The 20,534-nt window shown below is 55.8% G+C and overlaps 1 protein-coding gene across 1 annotated transcript in view; it reads left to right on the top strand.

Moving 5' to 3' along the window:
* Positions 1-5,415: 5,415 nt before the first annotated feature.
* Positions 5,416-20,534, top strand: part of SCUBE3 (signal peptide, CUB domain and EGF like domain containing 3) — a 32,417-nt gene continuing 17,298 nt past the window's right edge. Inside the window, exons 1-6 of the mRNA XM_038162600.1 lie at positions 5,416-5,906; positions 14,049-14,171; positions 15,079-15,204; positions 17,960-18,094; positions 19,098-19,223; positions 20,183-20,299. Of these exons, the coding sequence (XP_038018528.1) occupies positions 5,822-5,906; positions 14,049-14,171; positions 15,079-15,204; positions 17,960-18,094; positions 19,098-19,223; positions 20,183-20,299 (712 nt within the window). The 5' untranslated portion in view covers positions 5,416-5,821. The remainder of the gene's footprint in view (positions 5,907-14,048; positions 14,172-15,078; positions 15,205-17,959; positions 18,095-19,097; positions 19,224-20,182; positions 20,300-20,534) is intronic.

The raw sequence follows: 20,534 nt of genomic DNA on the forward strand, positions 1-20,534 counted from the left end.
CGGAACGCAGTATTGACTTTAATGGTGGCATTTGTGTAAGCAACAAAATATTGACGCAGTTGGCTGGGGTCTGGCCGGGGCTTCTGGAAATAAACTGCTGCCTTGTTAAATTGTAGATGGAAATGCAAGTGGGAAAATGACTGACATCTTACACAAGGCGGGCAAATAAAACCGCTGCTTTACTACGGCGTGAAAAAACTCAGGAATTAATAGGTCTCCTTCTGCTCCAGGGTGTTGGATTTATCCCCAAGTAAGATCCATAAACTATTTTAAGGAGAGAAGTGCTACTTTTAAACATGTGTGTCTGGGTCCTGGAGTTCCCGTGGTGTCACAGTTAACCCCTGCCTTGTCGTGGCTGTGGGCAGCAGAGCAGTCCCCCACAGCCCCCACAGCCCCCCACAGCCCCGTTCCTGGAGGCGCCGTTCTTGCCAATGCACAGACACATCAACACCTGATAAATGATGAGGTTACTTTCAAAGGATGTTTTCCTATGATGTGTTCCCACAGCTTTTGTCAGAAATGTGTTCAGGCCTTGACCTGGACTCTGAGCTTGATTTTACCAGTGTGGGACATAAAATGTATTTTAAAAACCCCACCTGCTCCAAAGCTGTGTCTGACTCAAAGCAGATGCACTGAACATCGCTGAGTCCATCTGGGGTGTGACCCAGCACGCCCCAAAAGACTCCTTTTGACTTCAGTAGCTGAAGACCTTTTATCATCTTCTATGGGAAATGTGATTAACAGAGCTGTAGAGAGTGATACATCACTTTCCTTTCTACCCAAAGCCCCTTCCTTCTCCACCCACATCCTGATGATCTCCCAGCTGACGTACATGTGCTCGTGGAGAAGTAGGATGAGATAAAAGCTGTCTTCCAATGGCACAGGGTCCGACTCCCCGGCAGCAGCGACACCGGTGTAATTATACACGCTCCAGTCCCATCTCCCAGTAATTATTCTGGAATAAAAGCCTGCCTATTTCTGTGAGACCTTATGTCACTTGGAAAGCTGTTATAAATTCAGCTGGAAAAAGGGACCCTTATTCTGGGATAAGTGTGGTTAGTGGTTAACTGGGAACGGGGCTATTCCTGGCGTTGCCATCGGCCTTCCCGGTGACGCCGGGGTAAGTCACTTCACCTCAGCGTGTGTCACCTTCTCCTGCTGCAAACTGGGAATTACAGACAAGGGCTTTCGCAGGCAGCGTTTTGGGAAGCCCCACGACTTTGGAAAAAAGGTGTCACAGGGTGCCAGGCAGTCATTTAGTGGGACCTGGTGCTTTTTTACCCACCTTGGAGCATCTGGATCAAACTGTAGGCTGGGGAAATGAGGGACGAGTGTCGGGGACCGGCTGAGCCGCGTGAGCCTGGGCTGTTGGCGTGTTACTGGGAATACTGTTTTCCTCTCGGTTTTTAAAAATAGTCTATTCTGTTCCAAGTTGTAGACCACAGCCCTCGCTGGGGCATTGAAATGTCTGGGCTGCTGTTTTCTCGAGCCAGCACCTTTTCAGTGTTCAGGGTCGGGATGCGGTGCCAGCATCCATCCCCCCAGCTGCTGGGTCCAGCAGAGATGGGGGGTCCTGCCCTGGGCTGGCAGCATTCTGGTTCTCATGGACAGGAAGGAAAGGGAAATCTGGTCCACACTTCTGCCTGCAGCATCCCTGCCTGGTTCAATAGCTGCTTCTGCAAGCCCTAAGGGCCTCGGGGACTTTTGCTTCTCAGCAGCTTCTTGTGCAGCCTCAGAAACTGCTTTTGGCTCAGCATCACACGAGCGCACGCAGCTGAAGATGCAGCTTGTTCCTAGCACATGGCATTAAATCCATGCTAGAGGTGGGGAGAATCCTCTTGGGGGCTTTTATCATTTGCACAGACAGTTCAGGCTGGCTCACAGCCAGAATCCAACTGCTTGCCAAAGCGGGTGCTGCCCAGGGAGCAGCAGGACCAAGGTGCTGATGCCAAGAGGTGCAGGCAGAGCCCGCCCTGGCGCGTTCCCACGGCCCCGTCCCTGCGCAAGCACCGGAGTGGGGCTCAGCTCAGAACTGGGCTGGAGCCAAGGAGGCAGAGGGGAAAAAGCCTTTTACAGTCCATTAGTGCTCCCCAGAGCCGTTCAGCCCCTCTCGTCGTAAAAGTGGTGGAAGCCACAGAAACATTACGGCTGGTCTGCAGAAGATGCTGGCCTGCAGAAGATGCCAGCCCACCTCCCGGCTCCATGTCCCTTCCCAGGGGCTTTGCCAAAGCCACTGGCCTTCAGGGCAGTTCGGCTGCTGGAATTCCCTCTGGGAACAAGCTGGCAAAGGGCTGGTTCCCTGTCCATCCCGAGCTTCCCCCAGGCAAAATGTACATGGGAGGGTTCCAAGTGCAAATGTGTGTGTGCTAATGGGAACTGAATTGCCTCTTGCCCAGCAGCCTTGCAGCTTGAGGAAAACAAGGCAGGGGCTAGGAATGACCTCATATCGCCTCCCAGGGAATGTTTTGCCAGATGAAGGGGGGAGAGGCAGCATCAAGACAGCACAATGTATGTATCTCTCTCCCTGTGTAAACATCTCTGTAGCTGCAGAAACCTCTTAAAACCCCGAATGAGAGGAGAACAGCTGCTTTGATCTGTGGATGTGGTTGTTGTTTTCTGAGTGCAGATCCGTTCTTTTTTTAATTTTGCTTCAAATTAAAAAAATGCCTGTTGTGATCTTTTGCTTTTATTTCTTGGCGAGGGACCGGAGAGTGGTGCAGTAAATTTTCATGACTCCCCATGTAACCGTTTCAGCATGGCTGACAATTCCTCGCCGGCTCTTCAGCGCCGCAGCACAATGGGCCGAATCTTCTGGCCCTACATGAAGCCAAAGCAAATGGATTTTGCCCAGAAGTGCACAACGGGGAGTGGAGGCAGCGGGGAGGAGAGTCCTGCCACCTCCTTCCCCGCCACACACACACACACACACACACACAAGGCTCAGCCTGGCAGGGTTGTCCCGAAGCCTGTGAAGGGTTTTGGAGTCAGCTCCCGGGCACGGATCCGTGCCAGCCCTACGCGGCAGCAGCAGGAGCTGGTGAGGAGCCATGGGCCGAAGCTGGGCTGTCCTGCAGGTGATGTCAGTGTGACTCGTGGCACTCCCTCCAGACTCCCTGTGTGATGTCAGGAATCCCCATCTGCCCGACTTTCCCCTTGGGGGACAGCCCTGTGCTTGGAGGGCCACCAAAGCATGCGCAGCCCTGGCACCGCCACCGTCCCTTTGGCCACTCGAGCGGGCAGCTGCTTTGGGAAGATTACATTGCTTTTTTTGGGAATTCCTGGACATCAGCAGTTCACTCCAACCCCAGTGCTTCGCCGTGGTGCTTCATAACCTCGTTGGAGGAGCGAGACATGGGGGTCAGCCCCTTGGCTCCTGTGGCATGACCCACCTCCAAGCAAGGTACTGGTTTAACTGGGAGTACTTGGCCAGAGACCTGTCCCCAGTGAGGCAGTCTGGGCACGAGTGAGGAGTTGGTTCATTCCCCCCGTGCTGTCACGTGGCTGCTCGGTGTTTTGGCGTTTTAATTACACACGGTGCTGTGTATTTAAGGCTGGTTTATGGGTGTTTATACTAATGCGTAAACCTGCAATTTAGAAGCTCAGTTATAAATCAACATTGCTGAAGGTCTTGTCCCTCGTGCCGTGAGATCGGTCTCCAGATTTAGAAGATAGGTTAGAGGGAGAAAAAGGAGGACTGTTTAGTTTTCCCCTGGTTATGATGATAAAGGATCACAGGATGGGGTGCGAGGTGCGGCGGCCGGGCACAGAGATCCGCCAGCGTAACCCAGAGCAGAGTTTCCATTTGAACTCTGCTCTTATGAGTCTCTGCCATAAGGGACTTGTGTTTCTGCAGCAAATTCCAGCCCAGGAAGAAAAGCAGTGCCACAGCTGCTGATGTGATACTCACAGGAGGGTGGTGGCACCCCACTGGTGATGTCTTCAGATCAGGATGTGGGCTGCAATGACCAGAGCCCCGTCCCACTCAACACCTCACGAGAGGAGCTCTTGTACCCAGGAGCTCCTGGCACAGACTGGAGCTGGCTTCCTCCAGCAGCAGTGCCCAGTGGGATGGCACATACCCACTCATGGTCTCTCCCAACACATCCTAAGGACAACACCTCCACGTTCCTGTTTTTATGTACAGCATTTTTTTCCAGCTTTAAGAATCATTTGCGCACCTTTGCCCCTTACCAGCTGCCGTGGAGCCTGGCTGTGCCAGGGGTGGGTTTGGGTTACTGCTGTGCTCCTGCAAACCCCCTCCCAAAGGGAAGGTCCCTGTGCCATGAGGGCAGCCCAGGGAGGGGGTGTCTTTGTAGGGAAAGACCCAGGGACTCCTCAGCATCCTCCTGTCCAGCTGCAGTCCCTCCTCTCTGCCATGGGTGCTTTGGCTTAGCTGGACATTTCCCACTGCTTCCAGCCCCTTTGTCATATCTTTCGGGGTTATTAGGGGGGGTTCGGGAGGGTGTAGGGGCAGCACAGTGGGCTGGGACGGAGCCCATGGGCAGGATGACCCTGTGGGCACAATGACCACTGGGGCTGTCAGACCCCCTGTCCCTGGACAGGTGGGATCACTGCACACCTCCCTCCCCATCCCGCTCCTGGCTCCAGCCTTAATCTCCCGCTGCAGTTTCCTGGCTGGCAGTGCCTCTCCTGGCTCAGGGAGCAGGAACACCCCGGAACAGAGATGGTGCCAGCAGCTCCCAGCGCAAGGATGGTCACGGGGTGGGGCAGGGGTCCCCCTGCCTCCCTGGGCACCCCCAGTTCCAGGAGGCCGGGCTGTGAGAAGGTCCCAAAAGCAAACAAAGAACGCTGAATATTTCAGAAAAGTCTTTTTCTTCCCCCTCCACCCTTGTTTCCAGTCCTCCTCCCACCTCCCAGGGCAGCCAGCAGAGCTGCTCTCCGGCCCTGTTTCCCCCTGCCCAGCACCCCGAGACTCTCCCAAAGCCACCAAGCCCAGCTGGGTCGTGCCATCTACAAACTCTCGGGTTTTTTAATTATATCTATTTTTTTTCCTTGTCCTTTTCTTTCCCACCCCTTGCCTTTTCCCATGCCATACGCCTCCCCCTGGCCCCCCTCCCCTTGCCACCACCCCAAGCCCTCGGCTGGCCGAGGGGCTGCGAGGTGCGGGGTGGGTCTGGGGGTTGCGGGGGGCTTTGCATTGATGCATTGATCGCCCATGGTCTCCGCCTGACCTCCCTGCTCCCAGGGAAGCAGTCTCCATGGCTACTGGCCCTTCTCCTTCAGCGCAGACTGTAAATTCCTGCAGGCAAAGCCCAGCCTTGGGGGTGCGAGGGGGGGAGCCGTGAAGGAGTAACCAAAGCCAAATAGAAAGAAAGAAAGAAAGGCTGGGAGAGAGAAAAAGGGCGTTGCTTGGATGGGGCTCTCCTTTCCACTCCCCTTTCCCAGGTCCCCAGCACCAGGGCAAGGCGCCTGCTTCCCCCCTCCAGCACTGCTGCTCCTGCTCCTGCTGCTGCTGCTCTTGCAAAACTGGAATTGGCTGGGATTATTTAAGGGAAAAAAAAAGGAGGAGAAGGGATCAGAGCAGCCGCCAGAGAGAGGGCGATAGAGTCCACTTTCCTCCAACTGCCCTGGGTCTCCCTCCCTCGCTCTCTCCTCTTCAGCAACACCAAGAGCCCCAAACTGAACCCAGAGCAGCTTTTTCCATCAGTTCAGTTCCCTTCCCTCCCTCTGTCTCACACACGGCAAGGAGAGAGCCCCTTCCTCCCTTTGATTTTCCTTCGCATGCTCAGCCCCTTGTTTCCTTTAAAGCACTAGAAATCCCCCTTCTTGCCCCCGCTCCTCCCCGCAGACTGGGATTGCGATGGGAGCTTTGCAGATTGCTGGATTTTCCATCCTTTTCTTTCTCCTCCACTCTGGAAACACGCTGGCAAATAAAGCCAGTCAAGGTAAGAGAAAATCTTCCCTGCTCGAAGGTTTGCTGTTTGATGTGTGGATTGGGCAGCCGGATCTCCTCGTTAGAGCTGGGGTTTAAGTGCAGGCTGGAGAAGGCAGCAGCAGTAACAACAAACAGTGGAGGGGATTTTAAATGTCGCTTGCAGATATTCTCGCCGACTGCCTTGGAGCTGGGGTTGGGTTTGTAAACTCTTTAATGAGTTGCGTTTCTTAGACTTTAGTTCTTTTGGTTTGGACTCTCTGTCTCGAGGCAGGGGGTGCAGAGGCAGAAAATTAGGGTGGGCAAACAAGTCTGCATCCATCAGAGGCAAAATGTGGCTGTTTGGAGAGGCTTGGGGGGCTCTGCTGGTTTTGTGTCTGTGAGATGGGGCTACCACGGCAGCGGTGCGGGCGAGGAGGCTGCTCCGGGCTGGGCTGGAGGGCAGGGATGGCGGAGCGGGTGTTGATAACGCCGGGAGGCTGCATCCGTGCTCAGGGACTCCACATGGGCACGGGGGAATCTCAGATGTTGGGCAGCAGGAAACTTCAGGTAGCTGGAGCACAGCTAAGCCTGAAAATTAAGGGAGCTCTTTCCCTATCTCGTGGAAAGAGAGGTATGTCCCATCCTTATCAACTTCGGGCTTTTCTGTTTCACAGCTCCCGTATTGAGCCAGAGCCTCCCCTTCCCAGACGTACACACGGAGCTTTATGTATGGTCTATCTATACCTTGGCTTTTCTATAGCACCTCTATATTTAGCTCAGATTTTTTCTATACACGCGCGCGGGAGTGCGTGCGCCCGCACGAGCACACACAGCCCCATACATGATCCTGCTGGCTGTCTCAAAGGGGGTTTTTCTCCTTAATTCGCCACTATCTGTACAATCTGCGGGCTTTTCTCCTTTTCTTGTAAGGTTTCTCTGGCTGTGCCCTTGTGGCAGCTGCAGCGTTCGCACGGACGGTGAGATTAAATAGCGTGTGAATGAAATCTCGGAGCGCAGGCGATAATGAAAGATCTCTTGTAGGAGGATTCCAGCCACGCGCATGGTCGCCCGAGCCCTGTCACCGACAAAGTTAGAAGGAATTTCAAGGCTATTGTCTTATCTGGCTCAAAGTGTTTCTAAAGCAATAGGCGACTTCTCCGGAGGGCAGCCTGGGCAAGCAGGAGAGATTTTCCAGGGCAAAGGTTTGGTGAGAAGGCGTCCAGCTTCACATAAAGCTTTATGATTTAGGCACAGAAAGGAATGCTTAGGTTTTTATCCCCCCTCAAATTATCTTGAGTGTATGCATTGCTTTCATTTCTTATCATAATATTTATTTATTAAGGCCTTTTGGTTTCCAGTTCCATTTAAGCCCGAGCCAGAATTGCATTAAAATAGCAAAGTGAAATTCCATCGTGCAGAGACTTGACAGATCCCTTCAGGGAAGGAGAGGGGTGGAGTGGGGGTGGAGAGAGGTGAGCTCAATCCTGCGCCGGGGTTCATCGCCCGCCGTGCGCCCGGGACAGCGCTGGCTCCTCCCGGGCCCGGTGCTCACCAGCGGGGGGGCTCTGCTGGACAATTGATCCCTGAGGCTGCGGCTGGGGGCTCTGTGGGCTGGGGAGGGGGAGGTGTCTGCAGAGAGCCAAAGGTTGGTGTCTGCGGGGCTGCGAGGACTCTGGGCGAGGGTGGCCTGGTGCTGGTGGTGCTTTTTGGATGAGGCTGAGCTCGTGGGCATCGTTAGGGCATCATTGATGGCAGGTACAACATGTGCCTTTCCTCAGAACCTGCCGTCTCCTGCGTTTTCTGACTGTCACCGAGCTCTTTGAACCCGCTCTGTGTGTCTGGGACGTGTTAGCAGGATATTTCTCAAAAGCATCAGGTGTGTGTGCCGGGTGACACCCCGAGGATGGGGCACACATCACCCCAAAACCTCTGCCCTTTTGAGGGACGGCCACCCTTGCCAGGTGACTGTCACGGCTGGGCAGGGCTCCTCTCCCATCTGTCTTTTCTTGGTGGGATAACATTGTGTCACGGGTTGGGCTTGCTGGCTCATTTCTTGTGCTGAATTACCCCAGAAAGTTTAGTCTGTGGGGAAGGAAGGATTTAGAGAGCTGGCTGCTGGGCCTGGAGGGTGTCTGCCAGTGGACCTGGCTGGCTGTGGAGTCAGCTTAGGGCTAGGGAAGCTTTCAAGAGGAGAACTGGCAACATAAATCTACACAACCATAGGGAGGCTCCTGACATGCATTCACATCTGCCATCTGCAGGTCAAGCTGCCCACGTGTGGCTGTGCCCACCACTCCTCTGGGTTTTGGGCAGATAATGTCACTCCCAGTCCCAACCTCTTGTCTGTCAGTCCATCTCACAGCCTTCCAGACAGAAGAGTTTGTCCTGAGCTCGTGCTCTCGGCGGAGCAGTGCCCTTACCTGCTGTCTGCCAGCATCAGTCCCTCCCTGCCTGCTGGCAGGACAGAGCCCAGGGACTGGCAGCTGTGCGCCCTCCTCGGGCAGTGCCAGCCCCTCTGACAGCACCCCCATCACTGGGAACACACCCCAGGATTTGCCACTTTCCCCTGCAGCTAATTGCACATCCCCTCAGATGATGCTGTGGTGTGGAGCCAGGAGGGACAGGCAGCACTTCCCTGGGAGATCCCAGCACCCCGCTTTGCAGCCCCTGGCATTCCCACGACCCCAGTTCAGGGTCCTGGCTGGGATGACAGCCTCAGCCCAGCCCACTGGGTGCTGGAAGGTTGATGGCTGACACCAGCCCTCCTGGCCACTGTCCCACGAGAGGGGCTGGTGTGCTGCGATGCACCTGCGAAGCCTACACCGCCAGGGATTATTTTTCTGTATTTTTTAAAGGAGTCTAAAATGTTCCAATTGCAGCGTGGAGATGCTGTTTGATTCCCCTCCCATCGCAGCCAAACCTCCTCCCCCTTGGCCTCTGCCTTCCTACCTCTCCAGCATTCACAGTGTGTGACTGTTGTGCCTGTCCCCTCCACCCCGCTGAAATATGAAATGTAAAACTGTAAACATTTCACATACACAGTTCAAAGGAGATCTTTGACTGAGGACGTCTAACATGCCTGTACCGAGATTAAAAAAGGGGAGGGGGTGGGTAGGAAGGAGGGAAGAAGAGTTTTTTTGTAACTGCCAACTGGGGTATAAATATTCAGACACCTTGAGTCTTCCAGTGCCGATGTATTGCTCTCTCCAAACTGCTCAGGAGTTTGGGGGGTTCTTGTCTTTTATTTTTATATAGATTCTTTCTCCTTCACAGACAGCCACACCAGAGTACTCAGTTTAGGAAAATAGTATGCATGATTGACCTTAGCCTTCACTTTCAAAATTCTAAGTCCCCTGAGAGGCTTTAGGAGAAGCCTGGGATGGCAAATAGAGTTTGCTCTGTCTGGCAGCACTGGAGGATGCCTGGCTGTGTTTTGGAGAGGCTGTGTCCCTGCTGGAGATCTTGAGATTGTTGCTCCCGGAGCAAAAAACAAACACATTTTTTAGGGCAAGGCCGGGTCAGTCCAATGAGCCAAAGGAACAGCAACAGCAATGGCAATTCCCTGGGGAGATGAGCAGGCTGCTGGTGTGGAGCACCAAACCCTCTGTGGGGTTTGATGGAACTGGGTTGAAGTGACCAGGGTTGGCACAAGGAGGAGGTGGAGGGAACATTTCCTACCCAGGGAATGGTGCTGGAAGTGGGATCCATCAGGATGACCTGGGCTGCTGCAGAGGATGGACGGCTCAACCGGCCCTCATGGGAGTGGGAAGCATAAGTGAGGGGGGAAAAAAAGCCCTTTTCTGGGTCATTAACAGCTTTGGGAAAGTAAAACCCATGGTGAGGGTTATAGGGCAGGGTCTGGGCATTAGACAGTAGGGTCACCAGGCTGGGAATGGCCCCAGGTGCTCGCTGTGACTTGGTGGCTGCTCCTCCTTCTGTGCTCCATCATTGCACAGGGCCGAGCGCTGGGGCTGCACCTCCGGTGTCCCACCTGCTTTTGGGAAAGCTGGGTGGGTGTGCGGGGCACGGGGCTGGTTTGGGGGTCTGCATTGCACGGTGAGACACAGACATCCCCTCTGGGCATCCTGAGCACGGGTACCTGCCCGCTGGCACCCCATCGCGGCAGCAAGACCTCACCCAGCACCTGAGTCAGGGTCTCTGAGTGCAGATGACATCTCTTTAGCCAGTTTACAGAAGGCTGCCCTGCAGAGCATCCTCCTCCCCTCTCCTGGCCCAAATCCCCTCCCAGGGGCTGCCGCTGCCCGTGGCCGTGCCCTGAGCCACTCCTGCTGTGGTGCAGCACGAGTCACCCTTGCAAGCTCCCTGGACGAACAAATGATTAATAAACTGCACCACAGTGTCTGAGGTGGTTATTAATACCCTGGTAAAAGGAGCTACTGAAGTTATAAAGCTTTAATTTGGCATTAAGGCCGAGTGGAAACTCCGCATGTCTGCCAACAGCTACACACACATCCCCATACAGACAGGCTGTTAATATATATGCCTATATAAAAACAAAGAATAAAATTAATTTGTAGAAAAAGCTGAAGCACTTGCAGGAGGGGGGGGAAAGGATGGTGGGGTTTGTTTGTTTAGGATTTTTCAGGCCAGTTTTTGCTGTCTTGTCTCACCCCCCCTCCTCAAATTTATTAGGACTTTTGGCCTAGGGCTAAAACCATCTTTTTTTTTTTTTTTTTTTTAAACAACATAAGGAAGCGAGGAAAGAGCCTCAATCCAGGCTCTAAAAATATACGAGCTGTTGCTTTATCCCCCCTACTCGCTGTCGGGTGTGGCACGGCAGGGCACAGAGGGCTCTGCCACCTCCCCGTGGGTCAAAGCCCCTCGGCTCCCGGCGGGTGCGCGCCGCTCCCGGGGAGGTGGCGGTCCCCCCGCTTTTGGCACGCTCGAAATGGCAGTGGCGTTGAAACCGTCTGCCTCCGCTGCCTTTGAAATGGAGAATAAAGCTGCAGCTGGAGCGGAACGGGGCCCAACAGCCAGAGCTGGAAAATCCCACCCACAACGGAATAAAAAACACGGCCCGAGGCGCGGGGCGAGCGCGCAACCTCCTGCCCTTGGCCGCAGCCCCCGGCGGTGCCGTGCCGGGGATGCTGCTGCCCTCCGAGGAGCCCCGCTGGGCTCCAGGGACATGGGGCTGGGCAGGGAGAGGGCGAGACCTGCGGTTCCCAGCGAGGCTCGACGTCTTCATCCAAAGCAAATTGCCGGCCGGGTGCAGAATTCCCCGTGCCGGGGGTTCGAGGCGGGGTGTGCCCATCTGAGCTGCCCCGTTCGGGCTCATTTCAGGCAGCTGAGGGTGAAAAACAATGGGTTTCGATTATTTGTGGAAGGAAGAAATGTAGAGTGTCGGGGTACAGGTCTGGCAAACCCTCCAGAAAACCCACTTGGATTTGGGACCTTGAATGGAGCAGCTCCTCTGGAGCAGGGGGACGAGCTGGGCACACCCCAGAGAGGAACTCCTGAGAGCAAATAGGGACAGGAGCATCAATAAGGATTTTTATTTTAAAAAAAAAATTAAAACTTCACTTATCTTTGAGATGAACCCTCTCACATGGTGGCAGCAGCTCAGAGCACCTGCAGTGAGGGCACAGGCAGCTTTTTGGATGGAGAAAATTCTCCCGCAGGAAAAATGGGCTGGTCTGAGAGAAAACCTTCCCTTTCCTGGGAAAATGCTGCTTGCCTTGACAAAAATGCTAAAAATGGAGTTTTTCAGAAGGTTTTACTTTAATTCACTACATCATTTCTGAAGGATACTGAGGAGCCAGAATTTCAGCATTCCAAAATTGGGATCTCTGCCAATCCCGGGACGGCTCCCGGAGTGCCCAGGAGGGTATTGATTCACTCTTCCCACAAACACACTTTTTTGTTTTTTCTTTTATTTTCTTTTTTTTTTTATTTTAGAATCCTGTAACCTTTCGGAATGACTCTGGCTTTGGAAAAATTACAGTGGAAAACTGATAATGTTTTCTTTTGTACTTTTGCTGCTGTGTAATCTTTCCAAAGTTAGACAACTTTGAAGTTACAGAATAAGAAAAAAAGATGGAAAAAAAAAAAAAGGATGCTACACATGTGTGAGTGGGAAAGAGCCAGAGGTGCATTCGGTGCCTCATGCTTGTTGTTCGTGGTCTTGAGTTTGAGAGTGCAGAAGGAAAAATAAATAGGAAATAAAATTCCCCCGAAAGTGAGATTCCTGGCAAAAGGCTGGGAAAGTTTCAATGTGATTTATGCCTGGTGGATGCTTCATGTTCTGTTTTTAGGGGAGGGAGATGGGGGTTGATGGATGTTTGGGTGCTGGTTCCCACCTGTGTGCCAGGGTGGGTGCCCGGGGTCACCGTGGCACCATGACTCGAAGCATCACACGGTGATTTATAACTTTGGGGGAGCACCTGAAGGGGAGCTCCCAACCACGCAGGGCCAGGACCAGGGTCTGCAGGTTGAGTAGACCTTTGGCTCAGCATCAGCTTTGCTGCTGCTGAGTTCCCATGCCCATTGTGGCCAGCGCTTGGCATCCCCCCACATCCCCCTGCTCCAGTGCCACAACCTCCCACCACCCTCTGGGAGCCCAGTGAGGGATGCAGGAGCCTGAGGTGAGGTCACAGGGATGCTGAACAGCCACGCTCAGCTCCCCAAAGGGACAAGTGGCCCGTGGGTCCCCTGGCACAGGCAGGGATTGATGCTGGGTGCTGGGGTGGCCGCAGCACTGTGGCACCGTGGCCGTGCCACGGCTGCTGTAGGTGCCAGCCAGCAGCAGGGCTCTGGTCCCCGTGCAATCCCTGCAGCGTCCCCACCGTGGTGGGTCAGCCTCCAGCCAGTGATTAATGGCCCAAGGGAGGCCGTGGTGGCCGCGGGCCATGGCTAATGTCAAATAACAAATATGAATGCGGGCTGTAAATATTTATACAATGCGCAGGCACGTGCCGCCTCCCTGATGCAGAGACAAAGCTCTCCTCCTCCGGGCCGGGTGAGTCACATCTCCCGGCAAAGCCGCCGGGGTGGCCGGCACGGGGCTCGGTCCCGCGGGGGTGCAGGGCTGCCCGCCCGCCGCTTGCAGGGATGTTTTGGGTCTCTGGGAAGCTCCTGGAGCACTTCTGTTCTTGGGGCTGCTGATAAGCGGTGCTTTAAAGGCAGATGAGAGCTTTGAAGCCTCATGCTACTCCTGATGGGGGTACAGAGAAGCTGGAGGGACTCTCAGGTCCCCCTTCCCCAGTGAGGAGAGGTGGAGGCAAATCCCTCCGGGAGCAGGGTTGATGCTTCCCACGTGGAGCTGGAGCCTGGGCCGCTCTGGGAGCCCTGCCCATACCTGCGGGGCTGCGGGTGATGCTCAGCCCCGCCTGCCCCTCGGCAGCCTGATCTCCAGGCACTGGCAGTCATGGAGGGGATGTGCCCGCTTCAGGGCACCACATCTCCCTGTGTGCCAGAGCAGGGAGGGCAGTGGGAGCCAGCTGAACAGCCTTTTGCTCACAAACCTCCACTCCGTGTGCTTGAGGCTTCTCCATTTCCCAAATACCATTAAAACCTCTGCTCCCACGGCCTCCTGTCACAGCAAACCCTTGGGCATTGCTGCTTGGGGCCATTGCCAGCACGTGGAGCTCTGGGTGTGATGTCCTGGGTACCACAGCACTGCATCCCAGAGAAGGGGGTTGAGGGGCAAAGGGGGATGGAGACAATGCAAATTTTGTCCGTGTCCCCAAGGAAGCCTTGATGTTTTTCCCAGTTCTCCCTCCTGCTTCTCACTCCTGGCTCCCAGGTTTATTTAGTGCGGTCCCTGCTAATTCATGCACATTCCTTGGCGCCTAAGAATAGAAAGTGATGACGATTATTTGGGTGCCTGGTCGGCTCAGGAAACAGCTAATTGGAGACAGAGACTTTTACCTCTGCCTGGGCTGGCTCCAGCCTGGACTGGGAGAGCTGGAGCAGCATTTCCTATCATCAGACACATGAAAGGGCCAGGGAGTCTCAGGGTGACGTGTCTGAGAGGGGACACAGGTTGTGCTGTTTGGGAGTGGACCCAGTGATTCACCATGTCCAGAGCCCATCATCTGGGCTGGGTGGGGAGCCAGAGGCTGCTGGGATCCATCACCTGGGGTGGTGGCTCCCGTGGGGACACGGGTGGAGGTCCTAGGCTCTCCCCTTTGCTCCCTCACCTGTCCTCTTGCAGATGTTGACGAGTGCGTGGAGGGCACCGACAACTGCCACATCGATGCCATCTGCCAGAACACCCCCAAGTCCTACAAGTGCATCTGCAAGTCCGGCTACACCGGGGACGGGAAGCACTGCAAAGGTAGGGACACACCAGTGGCAGAGCCGGAGTCCTGCTGAGTGACAGCCCCAGCAGGTCAGAGGCCAGCAGTGGCTCATCAGCACCGGGCCATGCGAAAAAAGCCACTTGTTCACCCTGGCCCATTGTAAACCTTTTATTCCCCTTTTCTGCCCCAAACTGCTGGCCTGTTGACAGAGAGGACTTTGACTGTCCTTGCTGGTGATGCTGGCAGCCATTGTCCTGACATGGCTGGGGCTGCCCGTGAAGGGTCACATGGGGCTTGTTTTAAACAAAGCTGGGCTTATTTTCCTGCAGGATTTCTGACCCTGAGGCTGCAGAACTGTGTTAGCAGCTGAAACACAAACTTAAAAATAAGAATAGAAACAGAGATAGAGACAGTGTAGATATCAATTTAGATGTAGATATAGGTGTAAATCTAGATATTGATACAGATGTAGGCATATATCTATATATAGGAACAACTGAGTAGGGAATGGAAAGAAAATGGGCTCCTAGGGGCAGCAGCAGCAGGAAAGCAGGATTGGAGCAGGGGAAAAATTCCCAGCTGGAAGCAGGTTCAGGGTCAGGATGGGCCGAGTACAAATAGCAGAGGGATTAAAGAGCTCCAGGCACTGCAGGGCTTTGCCATGGAGACGGGCTGCTCTGCCGGCACCCTGGGAAATCCCAGGAGGTTCCCAAGCTAAAGCTGTCAGACACTGGGTTAGCTGGGGCTCCAGCATCCAGCCCGGGAAGAATGGGGATGGTTTTGTAGACTCTGGAGGGATGCTGCAGGTGGTGACGGAGCTGAGGAATAGGCAGAGAGAGCAGAACACCCCAGGGCGCATTTCCAGCTGGGCGGTAAAGATGCTGGAGATGGGGAGCAGCAGCCAGGGCAGCCCTGCAGCTCTGCCGCCCTTGTCCTCTGCAGACGTGGACGAGTGCGAGCGGGAGGACAACGCGGGCTGCGTGCACGAGTGCGTCAACATCCCCGGCAACTACCGCTGCACCTGCTACGACGGCTTCCGCCTGGCGCACGACGGCCACAACTGCCTAGGTGAGGGATGTCAGCGCCCTGCAGCTCCTCAGCTGCTCCAGCGCATTAGGAACGACCCGCTGGCTTTCCTTGCTGGGCACTTCCCAGGACACAACACCCCCAGGTCTGCTGGGGAACCGTGGTGGCACTCCCAGGGCACGCAGGCATATCCTGTGCTGCGATGGCTCGCTGGGGACAGGATTGCTCCGCGTTACATCAGGGTGATGCCAAGGGAGGATGCTCCATGCTGGCAGGAAAACTCGCTCTGAGGGTCCATCTGGGAGGGTTGGGGCGAGGCAAAACTGGGAGAGTTGGGTTTGGAGTTGCTGGGGTGAGGAACAGGCTCCCCACAGCCTCATCCTGCTGCGGCGAGCGGCCGGGCCAGCGGCTCTGCGCCGCTGCCGAGGGCAGGACCAGCTCACCCGGGCCCTGCCGCTCGCTCCGCTCGTGCTTGAGGTCAGCCCTGCACCTGCCAAAATAGATGAGTTAATAGCAAATATGGTGGGGATGGGAACCAGCGAAGGGACTGGATAAATAATCCCCGGGCCAAGACAAACCCGGCATCTGCCTACGGAGCAGCCGCGCATCCTCCCTGCTACTTCCCACCGCCCCGAACTCCATCCGGCCGCGGCGGAGCCAAGGCTCCGGCAGAGCCCCGGGGCCCATCGAGCTGCCCGCGCCCGGCACCCGCTTCCTCCCGCGGCATCCGCGGGGGGAGCTCCGGGGCACGGGGCCGCCCGCTCCCCTCTGCCTGCAGCCCAGGCTATTTTCCAATTAGTGTCTGCAGAGGGGTCATTAATGAGCTCATCACCGGGAGGAGGAGGAGGGGGAAGGGATTATGGACACATACGCTTTGCATTAACCACCATCACCGGGATCTTTGCAGCCTCCTCGGGGAGGAGGGAGATTTACACAGCTGGGAGGAGGCGCGGGCGGGCGGGTGGCTGGCTCTGCCTTCCTCTCCCGGGGGAGGATGAGCCCGAGAAGAAGAAAGGAAAGCTGGACGTCATGTGTTTACAGAGTTGGGTGGGAGGGGATGGGGATGGCTGGGGAGCAGCCGGCCAAGCAGGGATCTGGGGGGAGCATGCTGGCTCCCGCCTTGAGCCCTTCCTTAGCTCATCCCAGTATCTCATCTTTGATCCCGACGTGCTTTGCCCAACCTGCCTGCATCCCCTTTTAGTCAAAAGAAAGAGAAGCAGAGCAAAGCGGCGTGTTGTGCCCAGGCTTTGCCAGTGCCATGGGCAGGAGCTGAGCTGGAGAGGGGTCAGGGTGCGTGCCCACCAGAGTCCACCGGGCCCTCCATTGCCCGTCCTGGGCGACCTTTTGAACCAGGACAGGAATTCAAGCCCCCGTCCTGACACAGGCCCTGCTGGCTTCTGCCCATCTCTGTTGCCTTTAATAAAACAGGTATTAGAGAAGTGGAGTCTCATTTCAGCCATCAGGTTTGAACGGCTGCCTCCTCATTTTTGAGCAGAGCTGGAAGGAGAAGTTGCAAGACATTAAGCCCTTGTTCTAAGCAGGGGGATTTGAGGAGGGTTATTGGCATCTGCAGGACATAGCTTGGCTGGGATGAGCACTGGAGGAAGCCATGAGCTTCCTGCCATGGCAGAGGATGTCCCTTTATGCCTGGCTGCAGCCCAGGTGTCAGCCCCCATGGCCCTGTGTGTTTTCAACACCTCCTTTCCAAGACAGCAAGTTTTTGGGGTGCTCCTGGGCTCTGCTGCCTGGCCACTTCCAGCTGGAGCTGCAGCCCTGCTTTGATAATTCTGAGCAAACCCTCAGGGATTGCCAGTGGCTGGGGCACAGTGCAAGGCACCCACACTGCTCGGGCATCCATCCGTCCATCCGTTTGGCCCAAAAGCCAGGGGTTTGGGTAGGTGCTGTGCTGTTTGGGGAGGGGGCTGCTGCTGGAGCCCCCGGCGCGTGCCGGCGCTCAGCCGCTCTCCCGGCGGTTCCGGCGGGCGATGCTGACAGGGCTCAGTTTTCCCCTCAGCCGTGGCTCTGCAACGCTCGAGTTCACAGGAGGTTTTCTTTGGCATGGGGCCCCTCGCTTCCCAGCCCCACACCACCACCCAGCGCCATGGGCAGAGGGGGCAAGGGGTGGCCACAGCACAGATCTGTCCCTGCTCGAGACAATCCTGGTTGTGCTGGCACCTCAGGGCACTGGTGAGTTCAGCTTGGACCACTGTCCCCAGAAAGCCTCTAGAGAGAGCAATGGGCAGTTACTCTTCATTAAATGCAGGCTTTGCAGGGCTGGAGCAGCAGCAGCCTGGGGCGAGGGCATTGCTGCTGCCACGGGGCCACATCTCAGCCCCTTGCAGCCTTGGCTTGTTAAACCAAAACAGGTGTGAGGGCAGCCGAGCAGCAGAGCAGGGGATGTGAGTCTCCTTACAAGTAATTATCCCTGCTCTGGGCTAAGGTTTCCCAGCTCCTCCTAATGAAGTGCAGGCATCCCCAGCTGGCGACAGGCGCTGAGGGGCTGGGAGCAGGGGCTGGCTGCAGCCAGCATCCTGGAGGAGCATCCTGGGTGCTTTGGGTTTTCTGGGACAAGGAAAAGCCCTTTCTCTGTGGTCTGGTGTTCCCTTTTGTAAAACGAGGCCGTCAGTCAGGGAAGCTGTACCATCCCTGCACCCACTCCTGCTGTGCTTTGCCTTCATCCCCCATCCTGCCAAGCTGGGGGGAAGCAGTCACTGCCCATCAGATCTGTGCCACCCGGTCCCCATCCCCTTGGTGTGCCCAGGAGCTGTGCTCACCCCCTGCCACCTTCCCTCTGCAGACCTGGACGAGTGCTCGGAGGGCAACGGCGGCTGCCAGCAGACCTGTGTCAACATGATGGGCAGCTACGAGTGCTTCTGCAGGGAGGGCTTCTTCCTCAGTGACAACCAGCACACCTGCATCCAGCGCCCTGAAGGTCAGTGCTCAGCACTTCCACGCCCTGAAGGTCACCCTCCATCCCTGTGTTTATCAGGCAGGTCTGTCCTCTGTCACCTCTGGCCGCTCCTGCCTGGGTTTAGGTGCTGCTGCTGGGTTCTTGGTGTGGCAGATTTCAAAGTGAATCTATGGCAGGCATGTTGGGAGAGGTGATAAATGTCCTGCAGCAAAACCCCCAAAGGTCCCTTGTCCAGGCACAGCAATGCTGAGCTGGGGACATTAATCCCATGCCCAGAGGAATTTACTGGTAAATGGAAGGACCTGCAGGTCCTCACAGCACCTTGAGACACATCTTCCCCTGCCAGGTCTTGCACAGCCCTGAGCCCTTCATCTCGGTATCAACTCTAAATTGTTGCCGTCTGGAGCAATCTCTTAGCCAAAATAGGAGGAAATGAGAGATTTTTGTGTCTCTGCTGATTTTTATCTCTGCTGCTTGGCAAAGCCAGCTGAGTGTTTTTGCTTTCCTCCTTCCCCCTTCCCAGCTGTGTTGGCTGCTCCAGCTCCCCAGGAATCTCCCCCTGCCCTGGACAGCTGAGCAGCTACAGTGGCACCTCCTGTGTCCCCATCCCTTGTGTGCCCATGAGGGAGGAGCTGGCTGCTCCTTCCTGCTGGTGCCATAGTGGGTGGTCCCTGCTGGGGACAGGGAGGCAGGGGCTGGGTCTTGAGCTCAGTTGAAAGCCACCGAGAGGTGTGGGAGCAGAGTCTCACCCGAGGTGGGAGGGAATCAAAGGTTGGAGGCTCCCAGGTGGTTTTGTCCACCTTCCCCAGCAGCTCTGTGCCAGGAGCTGGCCAGGGTTATCCTGTCCCCACAAGGTCCTCATTGATAAGTTTTCTTCCCATTGCCATCAACCCCCCATCCCATCCCATCCCATCCCATCCCATCCCATCCCATCCCATCCCACCCCACCTCAGATGTCCCTCTGCCACTGCTGACCAGTGCCAGCAGCTTTTGGAGCATTTCTTTGCTTCCCTTTCTCTTTTAGAAGGCATGAACTGCATGAACAAGAACCACGGCTGTGCCCACATCTGCCGGGAGACCCCCAAAGGGGGCATCGCCTGCGAGTGCCGCCCCGGCTTCGAGCTCACCAAGAACCAGCGGGACTGCAAACGTAAGGAGCACCCCAGGGCTGGGGATACAACCTCCCAGGGACCCCCCGACCCTGTCCCCGTGGCACAGACACCTCCTGCCCCTGCAGCAAAGCCCTGACCCCCTGGCAGCAGTTGGTTCATTGAGCCTGAAGCTCAGCACGCTCAGCTCTGCCTCTGTTGCCCTTACAGACAATGCTTCTGGCAGCCCCCTTTTCTCCAGGATGTTGTGTCCTTCCATGACCGGGCTGAAATGGCCGTTCAAGGGGGTCCCAGAGGCTCAGCATCCCCTGTTCTTGTCCCAGTGTTTCACTTTCCAAAGGGGAGGTGAACAAGGAGAGTGCAATTGGCATGTGAGGAGCGCAGGAATCCTCTCCCTGGGGGTTGTGGTGCTCTCAGCCTGTCTGATCTCCTGCCAGCATCTCACTGGCAGTGCCAGGGTTATTAAATAGATATGTGTGTGTTTATGCAATTATTTTTATTTTGTTTCTCATTTGCTGTGTGCAGCAAATGTGTAAAATCGCTGATGAAATGAAGGTTTAATCCTGAACTAAATGAAGAGCACACCTTGCCCCCTGGGGAGGGCTGGCAGGGATTCCCAAAAGCTCCTGTGTCATTCCAAAGCTCGGCAAAGTTTCACCCCTCCCCTGCAGCACTGGGTTCAGGGTCAGGGCCAACCAGACCACCAGTCCCCTTTGCTTGGACTCCACTGGTGGCATTTAGCAGATAAGCAGAGGGAAGATGTGAGAAACCACATAACAGCCTGCAGGTACTAAGATCCCACAGGGAAAGTGAAGGGCTTTAGGAATTATCTGGGAGGGAGGGAGGGAAGGAGGGAGGGAATTCTCTGGGGGTACAGATGAGTGTTTCCAGCCAGCTTTATGTGCTACCTGTGGGTGCTGGGCAGGGAAGAGGAGCTGGGGCCACGGTGACAGGGAAGAGGAGCTGGGGCCACGGTGACGCTGGTGCTTTGCCCCCACAGTGACCTGCAACTACGGCAACGGGGGCTGCCAGCACACCTGCGACGACACCGACCAGGGGCCCAAGTGCGGCTGCCACGTCAAATTCCTGCTGCACTCGGACGGGGTGACGTGCATAGGTAGGTCACCCATCGCCCACACGGGGCTTGGGGTGTGGGATGGCTCCTCTTCCTGCCTGGGTGATTTGTCCTTGGCCTGGGAAAGGTTTTCCCGAGCCTCAGGCGTGCAGCGATTTCCTTCTGCTGAGAGGGGGAAGCTCAGCACGTGTGCGAGGGATGCTGCAGCACCTGGGGGTGCAGGGACGTGTCTGCACAGCCTCAGGGAGCAGAAGTGATCTTGTGGTGCTTGAGGGGA

Source organism: Motacilla alba, chromosome 26, assembly GCF_015832195.1.
Source record: "Motacilla alba alba isolate MOTALB_02 chromosome 26, Motacilla_alba_V1.0_pri, whole genome shotgun sequence".
Classification (NCBI taxonomy): Eukaryota; Metazoa; Chordata; class Aves; order Passeriformes; family Motacillidae; genus Motacilla; species Motacilla alba.